Below are 21,886 nucleotides of genomic sequence, written 5' to 3'. Positions count from 1 at the left end.
ACACAAAAAAAACATCAAAATCTGTCAGTTTAAGCTAGAGCTATTTTGCATGGGCTGCATCTCAATCTACTGCATCTGGCTACGGAGGCCTTCCGCATCTGCGGTGGAAGATGGCCGAGCTACAGCTGTTTGTCAGACCATGAGACATCTCGAAAATCAGTTCTCTCACGAAATGTCTGTAGAGTCTATTAATTTGGCTACTATTATGACCACTCTATGGAAAGGGGAGACTCTCACGAACACGATGACGGGACTTGTCTGAAGGTAAAAAAATATTTCCTGAGCTTTCTTATATCTTCTAGACATAGGACAGACACTTCAAAACATTCATTTATTATCCATTTTTTTAATTCTCTTTTACCATTTATGGATGTGTATTCAATGCATTTGAGGTATTAGTAGTAAAGGCCAAATTCAATATTTGATCAAATCATTTTTTCTAGATATCTTTTTGATACCTAAAAGGGGTCCTAAAATGTAAACTCAAATAGCTAAGTGATCCATGGTATGACCATCTTAGACTTTTAAAGGTTGTAAGCGCTGTGAAGATAATTGTGCACCCCTGAGATATGACACTGACTAATTCAATCTTTCGGTAAAGAAAGGTTTTATTTCAGGCTAAACTCAAGACTGGACTTTGGACCGCAGAGGAAAAGCTGGAAGTCTCTACTTTGACAAATAAATCATTTTATTCAGTCCTTCCTTGCCTGGGTAATTCATTTTTAAGCTTAATACAGATTTAATAGATTATCAATATAGTATATAGATATGTACATTTTGGGTCTGACTCTCTGATAAATTAGGCTTAACTGTGCTGTTCCACTGTTACAAATACAGGTAACTGCCAAAATAATGCATCTTAATAGGGCAATGGGCCACCACGAGCCAGAACCGCTTCAATGCACCTTGGCATAGATTCTACAATCTGTCCGGAACTCTATTGGATACCCTTCAACAAGAAATTCCATAATTTTGTGTTTCGTTGATGGTGGTGACGCTGGCCGTGTCCAAATACCCATAATAGTGTACAATGTACTTAAACTGCATCGTTTGTACTCCTCTTCGCATACATCATAAATAGTAAGGTTTAGTAAAAAGTATGCAGTTTGCCACAGGCGTAGTGTACTACTTTGCTATTGGATTGGGACAGGGAGCCATTATTCTCTGATCCTGATAATACTGAGGACAAAAGGAGGTGCAACTCAGGGCGGCAGATAACCTAGTGGTAAGAGCGTTGGGCCAGTAACCGAAAGGTAGCTGGATCAAATCCCCGAGCTGACAAGGTAAACTGTTGTTCTGCTCCACTGTTCCCCAGTAGGCCGTCATTGTAAATAAGAATTTGTTCTTAACTGACTTGCCTAATTAAATAAAAGGTGAAAGAAAATCATTAAAATATCAATATTAGGAGGGTGTTCATAATGTTTTGTACACTCAATGAATGTATAAGAAGGGAACAGCAACTAGAGCGGTTAGCAACTGCCAAAATAACAGAAACACTTGAGTAAATGAGGGATACAAAGTATATTGAAAGTAGGTGCTTCCACACAGTTGTGGTTCCTCAGTTAATTAAGCAATAAACATCTCAAGGTTTGGGTCATGCATAAAAATGCAGGGCAGGACATTATTTTGGCTACCATGGTTATGCCCCCATAGGATGACAGTGGTCACTGAATGGTTTGAGGAGTATAAACTAATGTAAACCATATGTCATGGCCATCTCCGTCACCAGATCTCAACCCAATTGAACACTTAAGGGAGATTCTGGAGCGGTGCCTTCGACAGTGGCCGTGCTCCAAATACTCATACTAGCATCCTAAATAGTAGCCTTTTGAGTATGCGAACAATAGCATGTGACATTTAAAAAAGTAGTATGCTTTAAAAGCCAGGATGTCATACTCATTTCGGCTTCTCATGTAGTATGAATGAATTGTCAACTTTTCGGGAGTTTCTCTCACACACAAAATGTATTCATACCAGATAGGTCTTTGGAATTTGATATGTCTCTGAAGGTTAACAAAAAAAAAACATTGAAGATGGCTAAGACAACGAGCAGAGTCTCCTGTTCAAATGCAAGTCATTTTTTTTGTCCTTAAAAAGGATCATGACCATTTAATCGTATCTTTGAAAACAGATTGTTATTTGCAGCATGCCGTGCCTTTACTTTAGCTAAATACGTTAACTATGTGCTTCAGTAGGATTTGAAGTTGAATACCCGATAAGCTTGCTGTTGTTGAGCAACAACTTCATATTTAACCTAGCTAGCCAGTTACATATGCGAAGCTGTAGCAAAAGTAGTACACTACGCCCGTGGCAAACTGCATACTTTTTACTAAACCTTACAACATAAATAGTATGCGAAGAGGAGTACATACGATGCAGTTTATTTACATTGTACACTAGTATGGGTATTTGGACACGTACATATCTATATACTATATTGATAGTCTATTAAATCTGTATTAAGCTTAAATGAATTACCCAGGCAAGGAAGGACTGAATAAAATGATTTATTTGTCAAAGTAGAGAGATTCCCTTTAGGATTTTTTTTCCAGCAATGGTGGCAAGGGTAAGGGGGGTTCTATTGCTGCTAGTGCCTGCACAATGATATGCTAGCTGTTCCCATAGACTTCCAGTTATTGAGCAAATGACTATCCATTTCAATGTACGTCTGCAGAAATATATAAAAATGACTTTTGCAGGACACACACAGTGACATACAAAGACACAAAGCCGTACACACACATGCACATTGTGGATAAAGAGTTACCTGACTAACAGAACACAGAGGGTGCTCTTTAATGGAAGCCTCTCCAACATAATCCAGGTAGAATCAGGGTTTCCCCAGGGCAGCTGTCTTGGCCCATTACTTTTTTCAATCTTTACTAATGAATTGCCACTGGCTTTGAGGAAAGCCAGAGTGTTTATGTATGCAAAGGTCTCAACGCTATACATGTCAGCTACTACAGCGACTGAAATGACTGCAACATTTGAAGAGTTGCAGTTAGTTTCAGAGTGGGTGGCAAGGACTAAGTTAGTCCTAAATATTTCTAAAACTAAAAGCATTGTATTTGGGACAAATCATTCACCAAACCCTAAACCTAAACTAAATCTTGTACTAAATAATATGGAAATTGAGCAAGTTGAGGTGACTAAACTACTTGGAGTTACCCTGGATTGTAAAAACTCATGGTCAAACATACTGATACAACAGTAGCTAAGATGGGGAGAAGTATGCCCATGATAAGGCGCTGATCTACCTTCTTGACAGCACTGTCAACTAGGCAGGTCCTACAGTCCCTGGTTTTGTCGCACTTGGACTACTGTTCAGTAGTGTGGTCAGGTGCCACAAAAAAGTATTTAGGAAAATTGCAATTGGTTCAGAACGGGGCAGCACGATTGGCCCTTGGATGTACACAGAGAGCTGATATTACGAATATGCGTGTCAATCTCTCCTGGCTCAAAGTGGAGGAGAGATTGACTTCATCACTGCTTGTATTGGAGAGGTGTTGAATGCACCGAGCTGTCTAAAGTAAATGCACATAAATGCCATTTACTCTTTTTGTGCGAGTGTTTACCCAGCTATCAGGGAAAAATGCACTGAAAGTATAAAAAGCGTTACTTCATTCACCACCAATGGCAATTCGCTTTACCCACCAATTTTATTTACCACTACATCACTGGATAGAACGTCCTCTAACATGTGAAACAAATAAGACTTTGGCCAGAATTCAATCGTTGCAGATAGTTTTCTGCACTGTTTTCAGAAGTGCATTTGACTTGCAGAGCAGCATGTCCTGGTTGGAGTGAAATTACACTATTTAGAAACCATCAGTGCTGTTGCTAGGATGTGCTGTTGTCAGTACTGATTGGCATAGACCACAGGCCTACCGATTTCTAAATCAAGTGTCAGCTCCCTCCAACAGGAACACGCTGCTATGCAAATGAAACTTCAGAAGTGTAGTGCAAAATATATATATATATATTTTTGCAATAGCTTATATTACATTCTGTTGTGAAAAGAAAAGCAGAAGATGTCTGCTGTTAAAAATGTATTTCGATTATTTTTTAAAGGTGGTTTGTCAGGATCATTTGACACATAATACTTTCATACTTTTTCTACTATCTTCCCTCTCCTTTTAAATGCATATAGGCTTCACTATGAAATGTCGAAGTACAAAGTAAGGCAACAGTCCTGCCATCCTGCAGTGTCCACTCTCCTCTAGTGTGCATTTCCTGCTGGAATCACCCTTGAATCACCTGATACAAAATTCCTTTGTGGTTACAATATTGCCAAGAAAACTGCAGAGCATCTAAACAGTGTGCGGGTCCCTATCATTTTCCCATTTGGCACTTTTTTCTGTATCCTATAACTGTAAAAGTTTATCGGATTTAGGTACCATCGTTCAGGCCCAATTCGCCTGTGGTTTCAAGTCTCTTGGTAACGCTGTTGGTGACAGACCGGGGTCTGTTTGGCAGCCCTCTCACTCCTTCCTCCCACACCCCACACAGGCAGCTGGCTCTGGGGAGGTGGGGGGCGAACACTACCTCCAGCCTGCGAGGGGCGCTGGTACCGCCCTGCTCCCCGGTGCCCACACAGCCCGGGAGGCGGAGCAGCATCAGCCTCACCATCACCTGGTTGGCCCAGGCCATGCCCAGGGCGGGCAGCACCTTATTGTCCACCAACCTGAGAAAGAAGCATGTGGACGGACACACACACACACAGTCGCGTCAATAATGTCTGATCCCTGGCCATGACCCCACTCTCCGAGGGTGTCTCAGGGGGAGTGGGGTATGCAAACACCACTTTTTCAAATTCACACATATTAATACACACTGCTACATGTGTGAAATAGGACAAATGTAAGCACCCACCTAATTATTACTACTACTACAACAAAGACACAAAGCCATACACACACACACACACACACACACACACGTATCGCTCTATGCTAGTAAATATACCAGGAGACTCAAACAGCTTACCCAAAGTTACAGTGTGCTGGATCTGGCCCATCCATTACATCTGTCACCTGAATAGGTACGGTGTAATAACTCATTACATTATTACTTTTGTTCATCTATAGGGTCAGGCTACTATAACATAATTACATTATACAATGCAATATCAATAGAACACATCCAACATCATTCATTTTATTGATCCTTTATTTAAAACCGCAAAGTCACATTGAGATTAACACGTCCTTTTCAAGTGAGCCAAGAATAATAATACATCATCTGACATGCATGTGTAGCAGCAGACCTGGGTGAAATACTCGGAAGTTTCCGGATATACTCGAGTTTGCACTTTGGAACTATTCCAGTGTTTCCCTACTAGTACCAGGAAAACCTAAATAGTCTGATATAGTGCATTTGACCCGGGTCTGCTGAGTAGTTAAGGCTTTTCCCTACCTGGTTGATGCACAGCACCGGGGTACTGTAGTTGTGACTCAGGCGGTGGAGAGTGGCGGCAAACGCCAGCATGTGGCGGGCTCTCTCGATACCCTCGTCCGCCTGGAACTCGCTGCGGAACAGAGCCGCCACAGAGTCCACCACCACCAGCCGAACAAGGCCCCGGGAGAGCAGAATGGGCACCCGCTGGGACACGCAGGCCTGCAGTGCACCCTGTTGGGACAGCACAGAAACACTGGTCACATGTATATTAGGAAGCACAGGTGACCAGAAAGTATTAGCACAGGTGAGAGGAGAGAGCATATGGTTCTTACAGTCTCACTAGAACAGCTTATGGAATGCTCCTCATCATGTTTGAACCAAAATCTTCTGTATCTTTTACTTCTGCAATAAATGGGAACATAACCCAACTACATATCTACGTCTGGAAAGCCAATTCCATGTGGACACGTCATGAACTGCTTTCAACCTGTGCCAGTGGCGTTTTATAGTAATTCTCCACTAAAGTGGGTGTCTGTTGCACCACTGTCCTACCAGATCGGCAGCATGCTCTATATAGATGTTGTCGCTGAAACGGATGCTCCGTATCAGGGCCTGGGGAAGCTCTGGCCGCAGCCGAGCCTGCTGGGTAATGAGCTGCCGCAGACGCTTGATGGGAAACGAGTCTTCTGTGCAAATATACACAGCTCCTGCAGGTGTAAAGACACATGCACATACAAAATATCATGCCATAAGCCTCACTATCTGCCAATAATGAAAAAGTTACAATATTTAGACAATACAGTTTACAGGCAGAACATCAGGACAAAACACTGGCAACAAAGAGCTGGGTCGCATTTATAAGGGCATGCAATGGAAAACGTTTTAAAATGTTTTGCAACAAATTATGTGTTCCTTATTGGAGAGGCTAGTCCAATTCGTCCCTCCCCGATTCAGTCCATTTTATCCATTAGGTCACCTGAATTGAGCCCTCCATACGCCAGTGGGTACTGCACAGAAAGACACAGCTGCAAGCCAAACTGGGTCTTTCCTGCACTGCTCTCCCCTGCCAGTTCTGTGATGCCGCTCAACGGTACACCACCTCGCAGTAGAGCGTCCAGAACGGGGCAAGCCAAACTTAGCTTGTGCCCAGGTTCCAAAGAGGGACACTCTCCACGGTGCACTTGTAAGGCTGTGTGAAAACAAACAATCCGTTACTTTGAATAATAAACTATAACTTGTTTGAGCCTAGGATTGTAGAGCCTAGGCTACAATCACTTCCGGGTGGCTGGATACAGTGGTAGAGTGCATCTCCAACTCTGGTTCTGGTGAGTTACTGGGGGTGCAGGCTTTTGTTAATTAATGCAATGCTGCAGAGGACTGAAAATGTCTCGGTTACTTTTTAAACCTCCTGTTTTGGACTTAAACTAGGCTACTTTTCCATTCGCCAGTCAGAAAAAAAAGTCTGCCCTGCCCTCTCTCATTAGAATGAACGATATGCATCTTCTAGCAATCTATTGATTGAACAGGCACCTGTCAGTCGCAAGGCGAGCGATGACAGGGAAACACTGCTGATTTGACAATCTGCCCTCTGTCCCACCTCCCGGTACCTGTTGGCAGTGTGATGTGTGTGTGATTTGTGCGCAGTGGTTGGCTGCAGTCAAATTTATTTACATGGAGGAGAGCATGATGCACCTTCATCGTCTCTGTGTGTGAATTTCAGGGCTATACAGTGCTATTTCAGGGCTATACATGCGCCTAAAAATAAAAACATCCCAACAGAATGTTGCCACCACCATTGCTTCACCGTAGGGAAGGTGACAGGTTTCCTCCAGACGTGACGCTAGGCATTCAGGCCAAAAAGTTCAATTTTGGTTTCGTCAGACCAGAGAATCTGGTTTCTCATGGTCTGAGTCCTTTAAAAGTGCCTTTTGGCACACTCCAAGTGGGCTGTCATGTGCCTTTTACTGAGGAGTGGCCACTCTACAATAAAGGCCTGATTGGTGGAGTGCTGCAAAGATGGTTGTCCTTCTGGAAGGTTCTCCAGTCTCCACATATGAACTCTGGACGTCTGCCAGAGTGACCATCTGGTTCTTGGTCACCTCCCTGACCAAGGCCCTTCTGCCCCGACTGCTCAGTTTGGTCGGCGGCCAGCTATAGGAAGAGTAGTGGTGGTTCCAAACTTCTTCAACTTAAGAATGATGGAGGCCAATGTGTTCATAGGGACCTTCAATGCTGCAGAAATGTTTTAGTATCCTTCCCCAGATCTGTGCCGACACAATCCTGTCTCGGAGCTCTACGGACAATTCCTTCGACCTCATGGCTTGGTTTTTGTCTCTGACATGCACTGTTAACTGTGGGACCTTACATAGACAGGTGTGCGCCTTCCAAATCATGTCCAATCAACTGAAATCATCACAGGTGGACTCCGATCAAGTTTTAGAAACATCAAGGATGATCAATGGAAACAGGATGCACCTGAGCTCAATTTCGAGTCTCATAACCAAAAGGGTATGAATACTTATGCAAATAAGGTTTTGTTTTGTATTTCTAAAAACTTGTTTTCGCATTGTCATTATGGGGTATTGTGTGTAGATTCATGAGTAAAAATGTTTTGTCAATTATAGAATAGGGCTGTAACGTAAGAAAATGTTGAAAAAGTAAAGGTGTCTGAATACTTTCCGAATGCATGTTGACATGATTTTGCTGTACAAAAAAATCTATGCAAATGTATGGTTTTTGCATCACTTAGTCTAGCCAGCACTAAAACACCTGTCTAAACATAGCTAGCTAGTTGGTGTGTTAGTGCTGGGCCTGAATCAAAATCTGCACACCCAGTAGCTCTCCATGTTTGGAGTTGGAGAACCCTGCAATAGAATAGAGCATGCCTACCTGTTACAGGTGAATGTCTGCGGTAAGAGATAGCAACAGCTGTGTGCAGGTGTTGCACGTCTGACTTTGACAGGTGGGTGAGTCGTTGTAGATCCGGACCCGAGAGACTGAGAATCTCCCTCGCTGATTTCACATTAGCTAAGATCAACATGAATGAATAATGAGCAGACGCACCTACAGCATACATTTTAACACCACAACGTTGACTAGCAAAGCGAAATGTTATAGATACATTGCCTTCAGATGGTATACACACCTATTGACTTTATCCTAATGTTTTGTAATACAGCCTGAATTTAAAATGGATTACATTTTTTGTCACTGGCCTACACACTATAACCTGTATATTATTAAAAAATGAAAAGCTCAAATGTTTTGAGACCAGTATTCAACCCCTTTGTTCTGGCAAGCCTAAATAAGTTCAGGAGTAAACATGTGCTTAACAAGTCATATAATAAGTTGCATGGACTCACTGTGTGCAATAATAGTGTTTAACATAATTTTTTAATGTCTACCTCATCTCTGTACCCCACACATACAGATAATTGTAAGGTCCCTCAGTGGAGCAGTGAATTTCAACACAGATTCAACCACAAAGACAAGGGAGATTTTCCAATGCCTCGCAAAGAAGGGCACCTATTGGTAAATGGGAGAAAAAAAATGCAGACATTGAATATCGATTTGAGCATGGTGAAGTTGTTAACACTTTGGATGGTGTATCAATATACCCACACACTACAAAAAGATACAGGTGTCCTTCCTAACTCAGTTGCTGCAGAAGGAAACAGCTCAGGGATTTCACAATGAGGCCAATGGTGACTTTAAAACAGTTAGAGTTGAATGGGATAGGAGAAAACTGTAGTTACAATACTAACCTAATTGAGAGTGAAAAGGAAGCCTGCACAGAACAAAAATATTCCTAAACCTACATTCTGTTTGTAACAAGGCACTAAAGTAATACTGCCAAAAATGTGGCAAAGCAATTCACTTTTTGGCCTGAATACAAAGTGTGGTATTGGATATGCTCCAAACATATTACGGAGTACCACTCTCCATATTTTCAAGCATAGTGATGGCTGCATCATGTTATGGGTATGCTTGTAATCGTTAAGAACTGGTGAGTTTAAGAATGGAGCTAGCTCACTAGCTAGAACAAATAGAATGGAGCTAGCTCACGGTCAGCTAGCTCACGGTCAGATAATTAGCAACATTAGCCTGGCTAGATGGCTACATTAGCCATCGACTTGTCTAGTCATTTAAATGCATGAGAACCTTCTTTGGCATTTATAAACCAACAGTCTAGCTTGCTAATTAACTTAAATGGTGAAGCTAGGGCTAGGTGTTCTTCATGATGTTGGTTTGTGTCTGGGTGAGGGGTGGGACATACTACTTCAAGTACTACTTGACTTGTAACTACCCTAGCTAGCTGTGTTATTTTAGTCTGGCTTTGATAGGTTTCAGCATAGTCAACAGTGTGCTTACTTTACTGCGGGAAAACATTGATATGTTTGCTGTAACGCTTTGGTCAGCAGATCATTAGTATAGCTAGTAGGCAAAGTTATGCAACCTTGTTTAGTCCTACCTGCTATAGTGGGTTTTTAATGAATTGGTACTCAAAACATTAGCTTTTTAGGTAGAATTACTGTCATGTTATTGAGGCCAAATTGGAAACCTTATTTGCGCCTTCTCTATTCCGGAACCAGTGGGTGTGCCGGAGTCTTGCCACCTCTCAACTAAGTAAGCGGTTTCAACCTGAAACACTATTCTCCTGCTCTAGTCCGTTTCAGGCATTGCAGGAAGTCCTGAAGACCAGGTGTGTGACAAATTTTGTCCCAGCCCAGCTCAAACACCGGACTTAAATAATCAACATACTGAATCATGGCAATAGGCTATTTGTAATCAGGTAAGAGCTGGAACAAAAGCTTATACACACTCCTGCCATTCAGATCTGGATTGGGGGAGGGGGGTATTGATATAATGCATGCTCCACTCTCAAATTGAACTTGTTGACTGATGCCATGAAAGCCAACCACCCCTCAAGTTACCCCTTATTCCACACTGTGCCTTTTATGCCCCATGGTCCCTCAACTTTGGGCACTGTGGAGCACTCCACCTGATCTCTTTATAGATGCAGACCCAAAGACATTCAAACAGCATTTTGAGAGCAAGCGTTCCAAGTCTCCAATGGTCCCAGTACTGGTTGATGTGCAGGCCTAAATGACCACAAACAATTGACCTACAGCTGGAGTAAGATTCTTCCATCATTCACACACAGTAGACATAAATGTAAACCACCATGTTGTCTACAAAATGCTGTCATCAATAATTAAGTTGTATGCCTTTTATGCCCTCCCCAACTTCAGACATTTTGGAACTCTCGATCTTATCTCTATAAACACACCCTACCTTCACCCATTTTCCCTATGCTGCTTCGTTCACTTGTTCTTCTCCTGATTTGATAACCTCTAGACTCAGTAACATGTTTAAAAGTGTGTGGTGTACTGTTTTTGCTACCTTTTTTTCCACCTGTGTAATGCCCTCCCGCTAATTCTGGGGTTCAGACTAGGGTTGCAAAGGGTCGGTAACTTTCCAGGAAATGTTCAATGGGAATCTTTCTTAAATTCATCAAAAAAATTTATAAGCTAACAGTCAACCTCTTTTGTGGGATACACAAGGCAATTCTAGGTCTTGTGGCATATTTTGGTTAAACTATTCCCAATTCAATGGAATTGCAACCCTCTGCATGCACAGTGCATTCTTCCATAACATGTACAGCTGATCCTCAAGATCTTGCACACTAATGAGATGCTATTGAGCCCACACTACTACACTGTCTGAGCCTAGGACTACATGCTTTCTGGTAAGTTTTGAGTACAATACAGAATCAAGAATCAGAATCATCTGGCCAAGTGCATAAAGTTCCCTCAGCGTTATAGCAAGCAACCTCTGACAAAAGTCCCTCTACTTCTATTCGAGGTGAAAATTATCAATCAGACACCTTATCAATAGCAACAGCTCACGGTCCTCCTGGAATCAGAAGTTTTCTTGACTCATTGGAGGAACGTAGTCAGAGAAATTATGATGAATGTCTTGCTAGAGCTGTGTATGCAACTGGTTCACCTCTGATGCTCACAGGCAATGTGTATTGGAAGAGATTTCTGAATGTTCTTCGCCCAGCATAAATCTCTCCAACCAGACATGCTTTATCTACTCATTTGCTGGATGCAGAGTTCAAGTGAAGGTCAAGCAAATCATAGAGAAAGCAGACTGTATTGCAATCATCTCTGATGGGTGGTCAAATGTTCGTGGGCAAGAAATAACTACATAATCTCCACCCCTCAACCAGTATTCTACAAGAGCACAGACACTACGGACAACAGACACACCGGTCTCTACTTTGCAGATGAGCTGAAAGCAGTCATCAATTACCTTGGACCACAGAAGGTATTTGCACTGGTGACAGACAATGCTGCGAACATGAAGGCTGCTTGGTCTAAAGTGGAGGGGTCCTACCCTCACATCACAACCATTGGCTGTACTGCTCATGCATTTAATCTGCTCCTCAAGGACATCATGGCACTGAAAAAAATGAATACACTCTACAAGAGAGCCAAGGAAATGGTTTGGTATGTGAAGGGTCATCAGCAATCTACCTCACCAAACAAAGTGAGAAAAATAAGAGCACCACATTGAAGCTGCCCAGCACCACCCGTTGGGATGGTGTTGTCATCATGTTTGACAGTCTCCTGGAGGGGAAGGAGTCTCTCCAAGAAATGGCCATATCACAGTCTGCCAATATGGACAGCCCCATCAAGAGGATCCTCCTGGATGATGCATTTTGGGAAAGAGTGGTAAGCAGCCTGAAACTCCTGAAACCTATAGCAGTAGCCATTGCACGGATTGAGGGAGACAATCCCATCCTGTCTGATGTTCAGACTCTACTTGCAAATGTAAAAGAAAAATCTGTACAGCCCTGCCCACTTCACTGTTGCTCCAAGCAGAGGTTACTGTACTTCTGAAATGCATCAGAAAGTGTGAAGACTTCTGCCTGAAGCCCATACACGCCGCAGCATACATGTTGGACACCAAGTATGCTGGCAAGAGCATCCTGGCTGGTGCAGAGATCAACAAGGCCTATGGTTTCATCCCTACCGTGTCTCACCACCTTGGCCTGGATGAGGGCAAGGTTCTTGGCAGTCTGGCGAAGAAATACTTCCAAGCAAGGGCTTTGGGATGGAGATGCAATATGGCAGTAGTGCCAACAAATCTCATCAGCCACCTGGTGGATCTGAGACTCTTTCTCCGGTTGCCTCCATCATCATCATCCAAATCTCACCAACATCAGTCGCCTCAGAGCGCAACTGGTCCTTCTTTGGGAACATACACACACCAAAGTACGCAACAGGCTGACCAATACAAGGGTTGAAAGATTGGTGGTCATCCGGGCAAATTTGAGGCTTTTTGAGCCTGACAACAAGCCATCCTCAACAAGGTTGGAAAGTGACAGTGAAGATGAGGACTCAGTCTGATGTTCAAGAGGTGGACATTGAGGAGGTCCAGGGAGAAGACATGGAAGCCTTAGAGGAAGACAACCACAAAGCTTTAGTCTAGAAACTATCATTTTACAGATGTATGTTGAAAATGTTTTTGGGAGATGCGATGGATCATTCAATATTCCCTTTCATTTGTTGTTTGTGCTGGTCTAATTCGTCAAAATGGAAAAGCATAAGAATCTGTGCTCTCTCAATAATAATAGTTCATATGGTGCTCTTCCCAGGTTTGTGACATTGATGAATTAATCATTTTACTTCAATTCATATGTTATGTATAAAAGGCATATGTACAAATTGTTTACTATTTTGATTTCTTTAAAACAATGTAATTGTTGGAGTTCGGGTGTTTGACGTGATTTGATCGGTGACTAGGTGCATTTTTGTCAAATAAATATACTTATTCATTCATGATTATGGATATATTCTGCAATGAGTTCATCTGGCTTTGAATCTGCAACAGAACATGTCAACAAATTAGTTCTGAATTGCTTTAAAGTTCCACTACGCGGAAATCGCTCCGCCATTTACTGGTTGCTAAAATTCTAATGTTTGCCTAATTTCAGTTTGTGACAAAACAAGCAAGAATCATGTTGAGAACAATTGTACCATCTAAAAACGCTGTGAAATAACTCTTCTATAACCAAAAATATTGTATTTTCAGCTTTTTTGAAGCTGGTGTACAAAACTGAAAGTAAACGACATCAAATATAAACTTAAGAATGGGAAGCATAACAATAGTGTACATAGAACAGCTCTACAGATTCTTAAACTTGCTTTCAATGATAATGACATATCTATAAAACTCACATTTCACTGTGAATTGTTCCGGTCGCCCCAAAAGGTTACATATTGCAGCTTTAATACAGCAGTGTATTCTGACACCATGAATTAAAATAGTCACAAGAGCATTAATGAGGTCGACCACTGATGTTGAGCGATTAGGCCTGGCTGACAGTTGGCGTTCCAATTCATCCCAAAGGTGTTTAATGGGGTTGAGGTCAGGGCTCTGTGCAGGCCAGTCAAGTTCTTCCACACAGATCTCGACAAACCACTTCTGTATGGACTTCGCTTTGTGCACGGGGCATTGTCATGCTGAAACAGGAAAGGGCTTTCCCCAAACTGTTGCCTAAGTTGGAAGCACAGAATCTAGAATGTCACTATTCTGTAGCGTTAAGATTCCCCTTCACTGGAACTAAGGGGCCTAGCCTGAACCATGAAAAACAGCCCCAGACCATTATTCCTCCTCCAACAAACTTTAGTTGAACTATGTGTTCAGGCAGGTAGCATTCGCCTTGCATCCAACAAACCCAGATTTGTCCATTGGACTGCCAGATGGTGAAGCGTGATTCATCACTCCAGAAAACACGTTTCCACTGCTCCAGAGTCCAATGACAGTGAGCTTTACACCACTCCAGCCGACGCATGGCATTGCACATGCTGATCTTAGGCTTGTGTGCGGCTGCTTGTGCATGGAAACTCATTTCATTAAGCTCCCGACGAACAGTTATTGTGCCCGACGTTACTTCCAGCGGCAGTTTGGAACTTGATAGTGAGTGTTGCAACAGATGATTTTTATGTGCTTCAGCACACAGCAGTCCCGTTCTGTAAGCTTGTGTGGCCTGCCACTTCACGAATGAGACGTTGTTGCTCCTAGACGTTTCCACTTCACAATAACCGCACTTACAGTTGACCGGGGCAGCACTACCAGGGCAGAAATTTGCCAAACTGACTTGTTGGAAAGGTGGCATCCTATGACAGTGCCACGTTGAAAGTCATTGAGCTCTTCAGTAAGGCCATTCTACTACCAATGTTTGACTATGGAGATTGGACGGCTGCGTGCTCGATTTTATATACCTGTCAGCAACGGGTGTGGCTGAAATAGCTGAATCCACAAATTTGAAGGGTGGTCCACATAGATTTGTATATATAATTTATCTGACTTCTACTGGCATAGTATGCTGTAAAAGACCAAATGCATAAGACCAAATAACACAAATTATAACGCAACATGCAACAATTTCAAAGATTTTACTGAGTTACAGTTATATAAAGGAAATCAGTCAATTGAAATAAATTCATTAGGCCCTAATCTATGGATTTCACATGACTGGCATATCTGTACTCCATCTGTCAGTCACAGATATATATATATATATATATATATATATATATTTTTTTTTTTTTAAAGTACGGGCGTTGGATCAGAAAACCAGTCAGTATCTGGTGTGACCACAATTTGCCTTATGCAGCGCAACATATCGCCTTCGCATAGAGTTGATCAGACTGTCGATTGTTGCCTGTGGAATGTTGTGCAAAGTGCAAAGTGGCTGGATATTGGTGGGAACTGGAACATGCTGTCGTACACGTCACATCCAGAGCATCCCAAATATACTCAATGGGTGGCATGTCTGGTGAATATGCAAGCCATGGAAGAAGTAAGACATTTTCAGCTTCCAGGAATTGTGTATAGATCCCTTCGACATGGGGCCGTGCATTATCATGCTGAAACATGAGGTGATGGCGGCGGATGAATGGCACCACAATGGGACTCAGGATTTCATCACGTTAACTCTGTTGGTTCAAATTGCAATTGTGTTCGCGGCCCATAGCTTTTGCCTGCCCATACCATAACACCACCATGGGGCACTCTGTTCACAACGTTGACATGCGTAAACCGTTTGCTTCCACACGACGCCATACACAGCCTGCCATCTGCCTAGCACAGTTGAAACTGAGATTCATCTGTGAAGAGCACACAGTGTGTTCTCCAGTGTGCCGAAGGCCATCGAAGGTGAGCATTTGCCCACTGAAGTCGGTTACGACATCGACCTGCAGTCAGGCCAGGACCATTGGACGTACCGACCGGTTGGACGTACCGTCCAATTCTCTGAAACGACGTTGGAGGCAGCTTATGGTTGAGAAATTAACATTTAGTTATCTGGCAACAGCTTTGGTGGACATTCCTGCAGTCAGCATGCCAATTGCACACTCCCTCAAAACTTGAGACAGCTGTAGCATTGTGTTGTGACAAAATGGAACATTTTAGAGTGGCCTTTTATTGTCCCAATCACAAGGTGCACCTGTGTAATGATCATGCTGTTTCATCAGCAAACTGTGCCAATATATCCTTCAAACACCAGCTTCAAGGGCATTATCACTTTCATATAATGGGTTACCAACATAGTCAAATAATGATTGACATATTTTCCTTAAAAAAAACTATTTTTATTAATTTATTCATACTATTTCATCCTTCCACAAGATATAGTCCTGACACAAATCTACGGTTGCTACCCAGAGCCAGCTGATCATTCGTTCTATCGGCTTGGTTGCCAGAGACGTGACCCAGTCGTTCAGTCTTTTGTTCGTTCTAAATGTTCCATTGCCATACTGGCTGGCAAACATTCTTATAACCCTTTCTTGCTAGCTAGCCAACTACGCCAGAATAACAGCAAAGTAGCTGCATTTGCGTTAGTTTAAGCTGTTTTCTAGTGACATTTATTTGGATACACGCACAACAATGAGCTAATGAGGCACGATTTTGCCTGGCATAGAAGATGTGCTTTCTCGTCAGGACACTTGTTCAGAGGAGCTAGCCTACAACACAGCTAACACAATCACTTCAAACTGAAGCTGGAAAGACAATCAAACTAACTACATTTCGTTTCACCTGTTTTCTATTGACATTTCTATGTATACATCCATAAAAATGCTGCCAGCTGATTCATGATTTTGACTGGCTGACTAGATGCCTGTCAGTCTCGTCCCGACATGTTCATTACTATGGGACAGCGGGATATCCAATTTCAATATTGAAACAATGTTGCAAATATCAGAGACAGACAGCAAGGTTTATACAAATATCTGCTATTTAAAATCAAATGCTAGTCTAAATTAAATGTCTAGATGCTTTTTATAGTGAAAATCAAATGTATAAATTGGCTGGCTGGGCTGATCACAGTGGGTTGCACAGTGAGATGGAACAAAGTTAATAGACATTTCAACATCATAGCTTTAGCCAGTGGTAACTTGTGGAATATACAACTGGGTGGTTCGAGCCCTGAATGCTGATTGGCTGACAGCTGTGGTATACCAGACTGTATACCACGGGTATGAAAAAACATTTCATTTCACAGCTCTAATTACGTTGATAACCAGTTTATAATAGCAATAAGGCCCCTCTGGAGTTTGTGGTATATGGCCAATATACCACAGCGAAGGGCTGTATCCAGGCACTCCGCGCATAGCGTCGTAATTACAAACAGCCCTCAGCCGTGGTACATTAGCAATATAACACACCGCTCGGGCCTTACTGCTTAATTATAGACACGGGCTGGAATGCGGTTTTAACCAATCAGCATCCAAGATTAGTTCCACCTGTTATATAAAATTAGCTACGTCTAGCCGAATTATGGCTAGCTAGCGAACGTCCGTTTATTTTTACCTTTCTTTACGGCTGCTATAATCCTTGGGTTGAGCTCCAATTGTTCCCAATCCATATTTCCCATACATACCATTTAGTCTGGGATAAATTTCTCCATTCTGTGAGGCATCAGCAAGCAAAATGTGAACGGCATGCTGGTTAACTATTGTGGTAACAAAAACACTGGAGGACTGGCGCGCGAAATACCCGCCCACCAATCGTCATCACAGAGCGCGTCGCACCCGGATTAGTGATGGAAGGAACTAAATGTAAATTTAGGGGTGTACGTTTAAAACCTTTTTTTAAAAAGCAATAGCTACTAACTGTAAAGTGATTTAATTGTATTTCGGTGTACATAATAATTGGGATACATAAATAAGAGTACTGTGTACATAGTTTCAATAAATGCAATACTCATCCTGAAGTTGTCATCCTTACCCTGAAAATAAAATATTTGGTTTAGCTTATGCCGAGTAGGTTTTGCGAAAGTCAAAACACCAAAACATAAGATACCTCGTCGAATGGGATATGAAATTAGCTAACAATTACCTTTTTAAACGGCATATCGTTGTATCACGTGAACATGTTTTGAGAACAAGCTTTTAGCATATGCACAGTCTTTTTACTATGAGAAAAGAGTTAACCAAGTATCCATAGCGTCTGAAGTGTTTCCTCCTGTACTGGATTTCTTTGTCGCCATTACAAGTACTAGCTAACACCGCGCAGGTATTAAACTTTGAATAACGACAGCTAGCTAAATATAAAGATAGTACTTAATATCTCGGCGTTGAAAATTAAATGAAAACATATTTGCCATGCATGTCTCCCCTTCTGCATTACAGTAGTGGGTGTGTGATATCTAGTTGCTAATGTAGCTAGCTACACATTAAATGGGTTAGCTAGCTGGTTATCTTGACTTTGGTACTGTTGTGACAATGAGCGCAAACCATGTCCCACGTTACTGTGATCTCATGTCTTTCATGTGTTGTCTGAACAATTTCAGTAATTGCTTGAAAAATCTTCTCTGAAGCAAAGTTTAGCATGCACAAATATATTGATGGCTTGTCAATGGTGGCCTACTGGTGTAATCAACACATTGCATGGGGAATGTGTAAATACGATTATGTAGCAAACGTTACACAGAAGTGACAAATTATCCTCTTTTGATACAGGTTTATTTGGGCGGACACCACAGACATGACTTCCCGCATATGCAAGAACTGTGGTTGTTCCGAGATCGACCTCGATCAGGCTCGGGGCAATGCGGTATGCACGAACTGTGGGTCTGTGCTGGAGGACAACATCATCGTGTCCGAGGTGCAATTCGTGGAGGGCAGTGGTGGGATTTCGTCAGCTGTGGGGCAATTCGTCTCAGCAGATGGTAAGACCTGCATTTTGCATAAGACTTCAGCATCACAAAACATTTTTTTTTGATCTTACCACTGTGCAGTATTACACAAATATCCTCTGCCCAAATCCATATTTAGAGATGCTAAATATTGCATATGTGAAAATGCACCATATTACATGCAAGCTTGTCTCTGATGTTAAGCAGACAATGTAAGAAAAGTTCTTCACAAATAAAGACAACTGTTCAAATAAGCTTGATGGTATAATTCAATTGGGAAGAAATCCTTGCAGTTAGATTAAACCAAAAGTATATATAGTGCATAATGTCATCATAAGCACTAGGCTACATAAATGTTTCACAAATCATAGACTACCTTTAAAAAAATTAAATCAGCATTTGGCTACATCTTGTGGGCTTTGCTAAATGTTTGATAACCCCCATGCTGCTTTCTTATGATTTGAGAAATAGTAACAATAATAAAGCCTTCACAAACCCATTATAGACATGTGCCCCATGTCCATAGCTACATCCATATATAAAAAATATTCTGGAGACTTCTGATTCATTTTTTTTTTAAAGAAGCAATTTGCATCACCGAACAATGAGCAAGAAACTTAAATCAAATTGGTCACATACACATGGTTAGCAGATGTTATTGCGAGTGTAGCGAAATGCTTGTGCTTCTAGTTCTGACAGTGCAGCAATATCTAACAATTTCACAACTATCTAATACACACAAATCTAAGGAATGGATTAAGAATATATAAAAAATATGGATGAGCGATGAGGCAAGATGCAATCGTTGGTATAAAATACAGTATATACACATGAGATGAGTAATGCAAGATATGTAAACATTATTGAAGTGGCATTAAAGTGACTAGTGATCCATTTATTAAAGTGGCCAAAGATTTCACATTTGTATGTAGGCAGCAGCCTCTCTGTGTTAGTGATGGCTGTTTAACAATCTGATGGCCTTAAGATTGAAAAACAGATTCTGTCTCTTGGTCCCAGCTTTGATGGACCTGTACTGACCTCGCCTTCTGGATGGTATTGGGGTGAACAGGCAGTGGCTCGGGTGGGTGTTGTCCTTGATGATCTTTTTGGCCTTCTTGTGACATCGGGTGCTGTAGGTGTCCTGGAGGGAAGGTAGTTTGCTCCCGGTGATGCGTTGTGCAGACCGCACCACCCTCTGAAGAGCCCTGCGGTTGTGGGCGGTTCAGTTACTGTACCAGGCGGTGATACAGCATGACAGGATGCTCTCAATTGTGCATCTAAAAGTTTTAGGGTTTTAGGTGACAAGCCAAATTTCTTGAGCCTCCAGAGGATGAAGAGGCGCTGTTGCGCCTTACCATACTGTCTGTGTGGGTGGACCATTTCAGCTTGTCCGTGATGTGTACTCAGAGGAACTTAAAACTGTTTCCTGAAGTCCACGATCATCTCCTTTGTTTTGATAGGGGCAGCAGGCAGTAACCGAAAAGGTTGCTCCATCAAATCCCCGAGCCTGACAAGGTATAAATCTGTCATTCTGCCCGAGCCATTTTACCCCGGCCGCCGAAGACGTGGATGTCGATTACGGCAGCCGCCCGCACCTTTGATTCAAAGTTGGGTTAAAGGCGGAAGACACATTTTAGTTGAATGCATTCAGGTGTACAACTGACTTTTGTTGACGTTGAGTGAGAGGTTGTTTTCCTGACGCCATACTCCGAGAGCCCTCAACTCCTCCCTGTAGGCTGTCTCGTCATTGTTGGTAATCAAGCCTACTACTGTTGTGTCGTTTGCAAATTTGACAATTGAGTTGGAGGCATGCATGGACATGCAGTCATGGGTGAATAGGGAGTACAGGAGGGGGCTGAACACACCCTTGTGGGGCCCCAGTGTTGAGGCTAAGCGAAGATGTTTTTTCCTACCTTCACCACCTGGGGGGCGGCCCATCAGGAAGTCAATTGCACAGGGAGGGGTTGAGACAGATTGCCTCAAGCTTAATGAGCTTGGAGGGTACTATGGTGTTGATTGCGGAGCTATAGTCAATGAACAGCATTCTCACATAGGTATTCCTCTTGTCCAGATGGGAAAGGGCAGTGTGATGGCATTGTCTGTGGACCTAATGGGGCGGTAAGCAAATTGAAGTGGGTCTAGGGTGACAGGTAAGGTTGATCCTTGACTAGTCTCTCAAAGCACTTTATGATGACTGAAGTGAGTGCTACAGGCGATAGTCTTAGTTCATTTACCTTTGCATTCTTGGGTACAGGAACAATGGTGGCCATTTTGAAGAATGTGGGGACAGGAGAGCCCACAGTCCTTGGTAGAGGGCCACGTCGGTGGCACTGTATTATCCTCAAAGCGAGCAAAGGTGTTTGTCTGGAAGCAAGACGGTGTCCGTGACGTGGCTGGTTTTCCTTTTGTAGTCAGTGATTGTCTGTAGACCCTACCACATACGTCTCATGTCTGAGCTGTTGAATTGTGACTCCACTTATTCTATACTGACATTTTGCTTGTTTGATTGCCTTGGAGGGAATAACTTTGTATTCAGCCATATTCCCAGTCACCTTTCCATGGTTAAATGCAGTGGTTCTCGCTTTCAGTTTTGCATGAATTCCGCCATCTATCCACGGATTCTGGTTATGGTAGGTTAATTAGTCACAGTGGGTACATCTCCTATACACTTCCTTATAAACTCCCTGAATCAGCTTATACGTCGATATTCTGAGGCTACCCGGAACATATACCAGTCCGCATGATCAAAATAATTTTGAAGTGTGGATTCCAATTGGTCAGACCAGTGTAGCACAGGTACTTCCTGTTTGAGTTTCTGCCTATAGGAAGGGAGGAGCAAAATGGAGTCGTGGTCAGATTTTCCGAAAGGAGGGCCTTGTATGCATCGCGGAAGTTAGCGTAGCAGTGATCCAGTCTGTTGAATTTGCCTTGTTAAAATCACAGCTACAATAAATGCAGTTTTGGGTCAGCCTCTGGAATTAGTTCAAATGCCCTGGGTGGTTCGGTATGTAATACTTAAGATTTTCTGGGCTAACAATGTAATAAAAATACACAAATACTGCAGTTCCCTAAGGCTAGAAGCGAGGCAGCCCACTCTGCCATGTTTTAGATACCAACTCCCAAATCAAGATCTAATTTGGATGCCAATGTTTGGTTTTTGCTTTCTGTGTACACCTGTCGGTTAGCTAAGGAGTCCTGCAAAACAGGCAGGTGCTGCCCCAGACATCTACGTGCGAAGGTAGAACACATTGGCATCCATATTAGATTTATTTGGGG

The 21,886-nt window shown here is 42.4% G+C and overlaps 2 protein-coding genes across 3 annotated transcripts in view; one reads left to right on the top strand and one right to left on the bottom strand.

Annotated features, from left to right (window-relative positions):
- Positions 1-590: 590 nt before the first annotated feature.
- Positions 591-17,506, bottom strand: xrcc3 (X-ray repair complementing defective repair in Chinese hamster cells 3). Of its 2 annotated transcripts, XR_004211929.1 has the most exons (8): positions 17,284-17,498; positions 8,802-8,922; positions 8,287-8,424; positions 6,374-6,586; positions 5,950-6,104; positions 5,416-5,628; positions 4,987-5,033; positions 591-4,684 (listed from the first exon to the last, which is right to left on the bottom strand). XR_004211929.1 is itself a non-coding variant. In XM_020496702.2 (7 exons), the coding sequence occupies exons 1-7, from the start codon at positions 17,354-17,356 to the stop codon at positions 4,390-4,392; spliced, it is 1,134 nt and encodes a 377-aa protein (XP_020352291.1). In that variant the 5' UTR covers positions 17,357-17,506; the 3' UTR covers positions 591-4,389. The 2 variants fall into 2 exon arrangements, 1 of the variants encoding a protein (XP_020352291.1); XM_020496702.2 differs by lacking the exon at positions 8,802-8,922 and having other exon boundaries at positions 17,284-17,506.
- A 233-nt stretch (positions 17,507-17,739) lies between these two features.
- The window catches only part of brf1b (BRF1 general transcription factor IIIB subunit b), a 131,217-nt gene continuing 127,070 nt past the window's right edge, over positions 17,740-21,886 (top strand). Inside the window, exons 1-2 of the mRNA XM_020496700.2 lie at positions 17,740-17,988; positions 18,435-18,643. Coding sequence (XP_020352289.1) covers positions 18,460-18,643 — 184 coding nt within the window. The 5' untranslated portion in view covers positions 17,740-17,988; positions 18,435-18,459. The remainder of the gene's footprint in view (positions 17,989-18,434; positions 18,644-21,886) is intronic.

This window comes from Oncorhynchus kisutch, linkage group LG12, assembly GCF_002021735.2.
Source record: "Oncorhynchus kisutch isolate 150728-3 linkage group LG12, Okis_V2, whole genome shotgun sequence".
Lineage (NCBI taxonomy): Eukaryota > Metazoa > Chordata > Actinopteri > Salmoniformes > Salmonidae > Oncorhynchus > Oncorhynchus kisutch.
Note: the sequence above shows the minus strand (reverse complement) of the source record. Positions and strands in the feature narration are given on the sequence as shown.

Excerpts from the sequence above, each read along its gene's own strand:
- xrcc3 (XM_020496702.2), bottom strand. The coding sequence starts at position 17,356 with ATGGTATGTATGGGAAATATGGATTGGGAACAATTGGAGCTCAACCCA. Across the intron at positions 6,105-6,373 it reads GTATGGAGGGCTCAATTCAG|GAGCTGTGTATATTTGCACA; the intron begins GTGACCTAATGG and ends TTACACCTGCAG. Across the intron at positions 5,629-5,949 it reads TAGAGCATGCTGCCGATCTG|GGTGCACTGCAGGCCTGCGT; the intron begins GTAGGACAGTGG and ends CTGTCCCAACAG.